Source organism: Triticum dicoccoides, chromosome 3B (assembly GCF_002162155.2).
Source record: "Triticum dicoccoides isolate Atlit2015 ecotype Zavitan chromosome 3B, WEW_v2.0, whole genome shotgun sequence".
NCBI classification, from domain to species: domain Eukaryota; kingdom Viridiplantae; phylum Streptophyta; class Magnoliopsida; order Poales; family Poaceae; genus Triticum; species Triticum dicoccoides.
Window position 1 is genome coordinate 40,257,874 of NC_041385.1, and position 9,091 is coordinate 40,266,964.

The following is a 9,091-nucleotide window of genomic DNA, read 5'->3' on the forward strand; positions in this document are numbered from 1 at the left end:
TAGGATTCTAGAAGTTGTTCACTCATTTTTATGCAACAGCAACTGGTTTCAGTACCTGCTCTGAAATATTTGGCCGGTTTCAGAACACAGATACTATCTCCTACACCCGGTCTTGTGGCCGGTTCTTTCCCTATGTCTCTTATTCCTACGCATCGTCAGCAGCACGTACCATTTTGGTTTTCAGTCTGTTCTTTCTTCTGCTTGTGTGTATTGCCATCACCATTCACTATACAAAAACAATAAAATTGAAGAGTTTATATCACCGAAGTGTAAAATATGGATAAATGAGATGTTGGAGCTTTGATGAAGATATTTTGTTGTTTGCTTTGATGAAGATGGGTTGTTTATATAGAAAGTAAAAGCTCTATCTATGTACAAGAGGGTTGTTGGGTCAATTACTTGCGACAACTTTATTGTACATGTTGAATGACTTCCAACAACGAGGACTCGTTGAGCGGCACACCCTAGTTTGCCAGTCTTGATTAGGAAAAATAGGCATGTTTATAGGGTTGTAGAAGTTGTTTACTGCAAAATACTTTGGATACTATTGATGACGCTTGCATACACTGGGATGACCGTGTGAATTTATATGACCGGCTAGGATGGCGTGCTAACCATTCGGTGTCCTAATGGTGAGCTCGGGCTCACATGATCTCTGGTGCTTCCTAAATACTGGAGTGAACGTTGGTTTGTAGCCTTATGCACAATTCTGATAGGGTTGAAGTTCCAAGCGTGTTTGATAATCCAACGAGGATGCACTGGCTTACATTACCCTCTCTGAATAAGAAGAGTCATTTGTAGGGCAAGGAACCCATGTTTCCTCCCTAAAGAGAAACCGAACGCGGGTCTATCTATCCGCAGAATCCAGAATCACAAGGTTTGGATCAGATCCCAACTCCAAAAGGCACCTGGGAACCAAAGTATATCTTTGCTGAACAAGATTGCACGCCAAAGTATCAAACCAAAGACCTGAGCCAAAGCTATGCTTTGCTTTCTCCCTCGAAGGTCGCCAAAGTTTCCAAGCCTATGCACATTCAGGTTATAAGAATCACAACCTCAATGGCAAGCTGCACACCGAAAACCTCAAACCAACACCAAAATGGCAATGGGAGGAGGATCACATTTGCAGGGGCACCGGGCGCCGAGGCTGTTCGGCAGGGAAAGGCCGGTCCATGCCGCCCTGGGTGGACGCGAAGGTGGCTAGCAAACTACTGTACATTCTTGCAGAGCTACGAGGGTCAGCTTCCTGGTTCCTGAACTGATAATATGCGTGCGTTGCGTTGCAGCTGCGGACATCATCCTGTGGAGGAGGCCGAAGGCGTCGGCGTCGATCCTCGGCGCGGCGACGGCGGCGTGGGCGCTGTTCGAGGTGGCGGAGTACCACTTCCTGACGCTGGCGTGCTACGCCGCCATGATCGCCATGCTCACCTTCTTCATCTGGACCAGCGCCTCCGCTTTCCTGAACCTGTAAACCCCATCTCTTCAGCCTCACGGTTTTGTTTCAGGATTAGCTTCAGGGCTTGATGCAGAATCGTGAACTGCATGCATGCAGGCCGGTTCCACGGATCCCCGAGACGATCCTGTCGGAGAGGACGGCGAAGCAGGTGATCCTGGGCCTGCACCGGCGGCTCACCTGGTTCGCGCACCGGCTGTACGCCATCGCGTGCGGGGAGGACATCAAGAAGTTCATCATGGTAACCAACCCACCTCACTACAATCCTGATCTGATCTATGCCCCAACTCTGAAGTCTGATAAACTCATACACACGTTACTGCAGACGGTGGTGTCTATCTACATCGCGTCGGTCGTCGCGACCTGCTTCAGCTCGCTCACCCTGCTCTACCTCGGTAAGCAATCTACATCCTCAGTAGCCGAAATCGCCGGTTTTCTGAATGCAATGGACTGAGCTGGCCGTTGATGATACTATCTTTGTTTGTGTTTGGCAGTTGTGCTGTGCACGATGACGGTGCCGGCGCTGTACGAGCGGTACGAGCACGAGGTGGAGCACCTGGTGGCCACGGGGGCGCGCGACGTCCGTACCCACTTGGCCAAGATGGACTCCGGCGTGCTCCGGAAGATCCCCAGGGGCAAAGGCGCCACCACCGCCGCGCACGGGCACGGCGCGACGGCGAACAACGTGCACGGGTGGCATCGCTCACACGTCAACTAAGCCCAGCCAAACAACACGCCGCCGATTAACCTGTACAGTAAAGAACAGTACAGTACAGCGAGTGCGAGCTGCTGGCATGTGTAAATATATACAAGTTCAGAATAAGACCTGAAGGAACCCAGGTAGCTACTACATGCTCATCAATCAGTAACACAGTACAGAGATCGAGCCGCAGACAGATGTGCACTTATTAGGTTCAGAATGAGCACTGAAGGAACCAAACCAACATATGTTTATCAGTCTGTACAGTGCATTCCAGAGAGCGAGCCTGCAGACAGATGCTGATATAGGTTCAGAATAAGGCGTGAATGTAAAGTGTTACCACGGCGATCTTGTAAATCTCTCTATCAACGCATGCGTGCGCTTTACGGTGGTGTGGTGTGGCGTGGCGTGGTGCGATATCTTCTTCCCATCTTCCCCTGCTTCCTCCTTTCCGCTTTCCCGTGTATGCGTGTCAGTGTACGTTGTATGTGATGGGTCGACCGCCATGGGAAGAACAAGAACACAAGGGCTCCACCATTGATGCATGGTGGGTCGAGGAGGACAGGCGACAGCGACACGCACCTGGGCAAAGCCATCGGTATCGGATGGATGGATGGATGGATGGAGATTATATTCCCTGGAGCTGAGGCAATCAGCAGTCGCCTGCGCCGTGTCTCCGCCTGGATCGAAGACGATCTCGCTCCGATCTCCCGAGGATGGGATCGGAAATCGGATTGGACGCCCCCTCGCGAGACCTACTTCCTCCCGGTCGCTGTCTATCCAATAACTATCTTAATTAACATTCTCCGTCATGCGCCCAAAGATATCGTAGTAAAGGAAACGGAGATGGCAACACTGACAAGGCGACACATCGATGGATGATCAATCGCTCGGCCGTCTCCCGCTTGCCTGTCACACACAGTTGATATCACAACTTTTGTCTCAGGATCGAGACTCGAGAGGCTCAGCATGCAGACATGGAGACACGAAGTGGGTAGCAGCAGTGCGGCAGTACGTTTACACTGTGGTGACTCACTGACGGGTCTTGGTTCCAACTTTCAAGTGGAGAGCTGTTCGTCAGCTTCCTTTAACTTTGCCGTGGCTTGTCTCGTCGATCCTTTTGCCCGCACAGTTACATTACATCCAGTCGCGAGGGTTCCCACGACCCAATCAATAATTGTGGAGTTAAATGCACCCTAGGTACCCTAACTTGCACATAATGTGATGTTTTAGTCCCAAACTTGCAAAGTGCAACTCCATCATACCCCAACTTGCATCGGATGTGATGATTTAGTCCTCGGCCTATCACAGCTCGACAAGTGGCAGCCAGGGACTATATCATAAAAAATCACATTCAGTGATAGGCCGGGGACACTTGTTGAGCTTTGATAGGCCGGGGACTAAATCATCACATTCAGTGCAAGTTGGGGTATGATGGAGTTGCACTTTGCAAGTTTGGGACTAAAACATCACATTCTGTGCAAGTTAGGGTACCTAGGGTGCATTTAACTCATAATTGTGCGTTTCGTGGAACGTTCCCGGCTGATGAAAAGGGAAGCCGGTTTAATTACTTGGGCGTTTATCAGGTCTCCCTCAGCCCGTCTGCCTCAGCGTGTTGATCTATTGAGCTCCTAACCAACCCCGGCCATCGCGTGCGTGTTAGGTTAGGTCGCCCGAAGCCCTCAACAGTCGGTCAACGTGTGCACGGAGACAGCGACAGGCGGGCGGGCGCACGTAGTTGATTACTGGGGAGGTCGCCGTCAACGGCCGGCCGGCGAGGAGCAAAAGTCCGAGTTGGCGTGCGTACGTGCGTGCCACCGGGCTGAAGGAGACTGACTGGAGGAGAGAAAAATCTGACCAAACAACAAGGATTTGTTGGTGAGGGGACATGCGTTGCGCTCCGATCGAACGCGGTTCAGTGGAGACACTCTGTCGGTAAGCAGCTGCGTACGTACGTGGGACAACGAGACTGCTGCCGGAGAGGGGTGGGAAAGGAAAGCCGGCCGGTGGCAGCGAGACCGGGCACATGGCGCTGCGCCCGGTCGGGCGGGCGGGGGGCATGCGCGGTTGGGTTTGCGCGTCCCCGGTCCGGCTTTTGGCGTGCCCTAGTGCAGGGGTGGGCGCCGTGCGCCGTGCGGGGGTGGGGTGGGTCGAGTGGTCCGGTCCGGTCCGGCATGATTGCCGCCCTCCACCGCTCGCCCGTCTCGTCACAAAGGCGACCGCTGGCCGTGGCAGCGAGGGAGGGAACCCGTGCACGCGCCCGTTGGGCCTTTCGGGGGGCACGCTCGGGCTGCGACCTCGAACCTCCAAAACAACAACGGGAGGCGGTGATCCGGCGATGCGGCCGAGGCACCTGACCTGGGACTAGTCTACTGGGGGGCGCACGTGGCGGACCGTCCTGCCGTCGTGCCACGGCCAGCCCCACGTGCAGCTGTGCCACCCCCCACTGGGCCTGGGTCTGGGCATCCGGCCAGCTCGGACCGCGTACCAGCCACCAGCCTACCGCCATGCCAGGGCCCGTGCTCCCTCCGCCAGCAGCGCCACTTGCGCCGGGCCGGTGCCACCCCCCACCCCCCATCCGCGCGGATCCCGAGGCCGGCTGACTCAGCCTCCTCTTCCCTCCCGGCGGTGCAGGCCCCAGATTTCCCTCCACGGACCGGATCGGATCCAACGCCCATGCCCCTGTCCGACTAGGATCGACGGACCTAGCAAAGAACCTACCATGATCTATCTACCTATATGACAGCGTACACAGTGCACGGCATGAACGACTAGAAATAATAGAGCGTCCGGTAGATGCTAAAGCCGTTCTTCTTGCCTTCAAAGCGTACGCACGAGCCATGCCGCCAAATTATTGACGTGATCCCAACACCCACACACACGAAATAAGATAAGAAAAGGAAGGCAAGTTGGGGGGGAGGATTAATTAGTGGGTAAAGAATGAGCTTTGCCAGGCTCCCAGAAGAGAACCCTTTGAACACTGGTCACAACAGCCGTAAAGCGGCGTTGCCGCCCTGTTGCCGGTACAGCATTACCATCATTCCGTTGCGCCCAACCCTTTCTTTGTTTACACCGCACCGCACACTTGCTCCTCTCCCACTGATTGCCGTGCATGGCCAGGAGGGGTGGCTGTTTCCGTTCCAGCTTCACCGTTCATGGACTCCAACAACCACCACTTTGCAGACAAGCAGGAAAGCGGGCCGCGAGGACGGATGGGCGGACGATCATCACACCGGACTATCATGGCGGAGGCGTGGCGCCAGGGGGAATCGACGACGAGGGAGGGCCGTCTCCTCTCCTGGAGGTCGTCGTAAAGCGCCGGCCTCCACTCACGCCACCGGAGAGGAATGAGATCCCCGGCAGATCGCATCGGCAGCACCGCCTACTCGAGTGCCCAGGAAAAGAGCGCCCGTGCTTCCTTCCGATCATGCTACCCTCCCCAGCCAGATTTCAGTCCACCAAGAAACAGAGAGGGCAACTTGCAGGTTAAACTATCCCAAACAGTTTGCTGGGGCTCTGCATACCAGGTATGCTAGTTTAGAACTTCAGATATATATGTGTGTGTGTGTGTGAGAGGCTCACTGGAAAGGGAAGCTCTAACAACTATGCTAGCTAGGAACATGCCCCCCGGTTGAATTGGTTGCTCAGTCACATCCACATATAACTAAGTCCAACAAACATGATCCAATTTGATCTTAAAAAACATCTCTTCCCCTTGGATCAACTCCAGGAAAAGAATCCACTCCAACAACCATGTCAAAGCAAAGCAAATCCATCGGCGAAAATCTACGGGCATGATAACACTACCGGATTCTACAATCATTTGCTAGAGCGCCCTAAAAGAAGAATATCTTGAATTGGATAACTGTGACGCCACACTTGTGTGTCAATCCAAATGTAGTTGGATGCTTGAAGCAAAAGGAAACGCGCACACACAAGCGCGGGACAAGGGCGTATGAAAACCAGAAGAAAATGTATCGACATCAAATATCAATAATGGTACAAAAATATGGGACAAGGGTGTATGATGATATTTAACTCGGGGATGAAGTTTCTACAAGGCAGGCTAAATAATAAACACATATCTGACATTTCAACCTCGGTACCATCCATGAGTTTTAAATATACAGAGGGGCTACACAAATGATGAGTTCTCGATTCGGAAGTTTTTACCGAGCTTTTTAGACAACTATATATTTATTCAAAAATTAAGACGAGCAATTGGAACTGTAATCCAACACTTCATTCACAGGCCTTCCTTCCACCCCAGCTTACTGCAACATCGGCAAATGGACTCTCCAGGACAAATCAGAAACAACTCCCCCTCAGGCTCGGCGACACAGGGACGAACATAGAACCGTTTTGATCTTATTTTGGACCCCCACCCCTAATCACAAGTCCAGATGCATGCTTGATTTGATCCCCAATGCACAACTGCTCAATCACACCATCCAATGTTTGCCATTGACTCGCGCAACTTGTAATAACAATAATGATAAGTAACAGCAGGATTACCTCTAGGATACGCAGCATAACAGAATTCACCCATCCTTCGCTATGAACCACCACGGTTCTGATTCATGTCAGCCTGACCGCCGGCATCAGGTGCTCCCATGGGCTGCTGATACTGAGGTGGCAATGATGCTGGTGGTGCTCCTGCCTGGGAGTAGAAGACCTGTGCGCGGGGATCAGCGGCATACTCGGGGTACCCATAGTTTCCCGCCATGGTCGGCGGAGGCTGCGATGCAGGATGGTGGTGGGATTGCATTACATGGTGGTACCCCATTCCAGCATAATTAGGGGCCGTGTTAGCCCCTGGAGCAGGGGCAGAAGGCGCCGCGGTTCGGTACATGCCAGGCTGCTGCAATTCAGGCTTCATATATTGCTGAGGAATCGGCACGGTTGGCTTCGATACGCTGTCAACAAGTGTCGGAGCAGCCATAGGGGCTACAGCACCAGCAGGAATGCTATACTGCTGAGGTGCATTCGGACGCTGCATAGGGATGTAGTACATGCCAGTATTTGGGTCAAATGCAGGTGACTGCTGTTGCTGCGGCGCTTGCTGAGGGACAGTCTGTTGGTAATAAGATTGGATTGGAATGAATGTGCCCGTGGCTGGGTTGTGAATGAAATGCTGATTTCCCGCGGTGACATATTGCTGTGGAGCTGGCTGATGAGCTTGCTGCGGCTGCGGAGGCTGCTGCTGTGCTTGCTGCTGTAATTGCTGCTGTGCTTGCTGCTGTAATTGCGGCGGCAATTGCTGCTGTGGCTGCTGCTGTATTTGTTGTGGCAATTGCTGCTGAGCTTGCTGTTGTAATTGCTGCTGAGCTTGCTGTTGTAACTGTTGCTGTAATTGCTGCTGTGGTGGCTGCTGTAACTGCTGTTGTGGCTGCATCTGTGCATAGACATAACCAGGCGGTGGCTGTGCGGCGGCTGCCGACGCGGCAGCATCTGGAGCTGGCGCTGGAGCACGATAGCTGGCGGCATCAGTTCCCACCGGCATGTCTCGCTTCATCTCATTCCGAGGCGACATATCATTGTAGAACATGGCCCTGAAACATTTCATCAAACATATGACAGGCATCAATAAGGTTTCTTTCTAATCAAATTGGGGCGAGCGCTCCGTTAATGGAGAAGTAAGAATTGCTGCTACTTTTTCTAATGACAGGCATCAGTTTCTTCTACTTCTAATTTGCAAGCATAATAACTGAGGAAGGGAGTAAAAATTGCTGCTACCTGTTGTTGGGGTCGGCGGTAGGTGGAACCTCCTGCTTCGGTGGCTGCTGCATCCGACCCCCGTGATCGGACCTGTCATCATCTGAGAAGGCCCTGCTGGGCGGCTCCGATGGCGAGATGCTGCTGGCCGCTTGCATCGCCATGGCTGGGATCGGCGCCTGGGGCAGCGGTTGCATATATCCCATCACTTGCGGAGGCAGGCCCTGCTGCTCCGAGATCCCCATCTGGGCAAAGTGATCCTCCACGGAGACCGGCGGCGCCACAGGCTGCCGGTCCTCGGGCCGCACCCGAATCGGCGGCAGATTCGACAGGGACGGCGCCGAGGAGGTGGAGCCGAAGGAGGAGTTCTTGTCCAGCATCGGCGAGTCGGGCACGGACTGCACGTCGTGCTGGTGCCTCGCGGCCGCGGCCGCCGCGGCGAGCTTCTGCTGGCTGGCCCGCTGGTCCTCGGCGGGGCCGGAGTTGGGAACCCCGCTGCGGGAGTGCTGCGAGGCGTTGTCGTCCTCGAGGCCGAGGAGGCAGTTGACGGAGGCCGAGTCGGTGGAGATCCCGCGCGGGATGCCGTCGAAGGAGCCCGAGATGGCGCTGTTGAGCGCGTCGACGAACCAGTTCTCGGACTTGGAGGAGTCGTCGAGGAGGGAGCCGAGGGAGGAGGAGGACTCGGGCTTGGCGGGGAAGAGGAAGAGGCGGATCCGGGAGGTGCGGGAGGCGGCGCCGCCGGAGGAGGAGGCGGCGGCGACGCGGTCGTACTCGTCGACGAGGTTGTCGAGGTCCTCGTCGGTGGAGACGGAGATGAGCGAGTCGAGGTCCTCGTTGGGGAGCTGGTACTTGAGCGTGAAGGGCTGCCCCGCGAGGAGCGAGCGGGAGAGCCGCGCGTGGACGTCGGCGAGGGAGGCGTTGCGGTCGACGGCCACGATCCGGGTCTCCCCGCCGAGGTAGCAGAGGGACTTGTCCGTGGGCCGCGGCACGATGCGGCCCCCGAAGCTGCACATGAGGCGCAGCCGCCCGCCCGCGCCCGCCGCGGCGGCCGCGGCGGAGGACGGGAAGGGCTCGTCCCACGAGTCCCCGCCGCGGCTGCGCGGGGACGAGTCGGTGGACTCCGGGTAGCCGGCGCCGGGGCCGCCGCCGCCGGCGGCTGGCGGCGCCGAGTCCATGGGGGCGGGGAAGGGGAGGGGACGGGGGATCGATGGATCGGTCGATCT

The 9,091-nt window shown here is 55.3% G+C and overlaps 2 protein-coding genes across 3 annotated transcripts; one reads left to right on the plus strand and one right to left on the minus strand.

Annotated features, from left to right (window-relative positions):
• The first annotated feature begins 1,062 nt into the window (after positions 1 to 1,062).
• LOC119274585 (reticulon-like protein B9) lies at positions 1,063 to 2,547 on the plus strand. The gene is made up of 5 exons (XM_037555294.1): positions 1,063 to 1,196; positions 1,287 to 1,467; positions 1,553 to 1,694; positions 1,779 to 1,848; positions 1,948 to 2,547. The coding sequence occupies exons 1-5, from the start codon at positions 1,100 to 1,102 to the stop codon at positions 2,169 to 2,171; spliced, it is 714 nt and encodes a 237-aa protein (XP_037411191.1). The 5' UTR covers positions 1,063 to 1,099; the 3' UTR covers positions 2,172 to 2,547.
• A 3,616-nt stretch (positions 2,548 to 6,163) lies between these two features.
• LOC119274586 (RNA polymerase II degradation factor 1-like) lies at positions 6,164 to 9,058 on the minus strand. Of its 2 annotated transcripts, XM_037555296.1 has the most exons (3): positions 7,890 to 9,058; positions 6,669 to 7,705; positions 6,164 to 6,587 (listed from the first exon to the last, which is right to left on the minus strand). In XM_037555296.1, exons 1-2 carry the CDS (start codon positions 9,041 to 9,043, stop codon positions 6,709 to 6,711), a joined length of 2,151 nt encoding a protein of 716 aa, XP_037411193.1. In that variant the 5' UTR covers positions 9,044 to 9,058; the 3' UTR covers positions 6,164 to 6,587; positions 6,669 to 6,708. The 2 variants fall into 2 exon arrangements, with proteins under 2 accessions (XP_037411193.1, XP_037411192.1); XM_037555295.1 differs by having other exon boundaries at positions 6,164 to 7,705.
• Positions 9,059 to 9,091: the final 33 nt, after the last annotated feature.

Excerpts from the sequence above, each read along its gene's own strand:
- LOC119274586 (XM_037555296.1), bottom strand. The coding sequence starts at position 9,043 with ATGGACTCGGCGCCGCCAGCCGCCGGCGGCGGCGGCCCCGGCGCCGGC. Across the intron at positions 7,706-7,889 it reads ACCGCCGACCCCAACAACAG|GGCCATGTTCTACAATGATA; the intron begins GTAGCAGCAATT and ends GAAATGTTTCAG.
- LOC119274585 (XM_037555294.1), top strand. The coding sequence starts at position 1,100 with ATGGCAATGGGAGGAGGATCACATTTGCAGGGGCACCGGGCGCCGAGG. Across the intron at positions 1,468-1,552 it reads GCCTCCGCTTTCCTGAACCT|GCCGGTTCCACGGATCCCCG; the intron begins GTAAACCCCATC and ends GCATGCATGCAG. Across the intron at positions 1,695-1,778 it reads ACATCAAGAAGTTCATCATG|ACGGTGGTGTCTATCTACAT; the intron begins GTAACCAACCCA and ends ACGTTACTGCAG.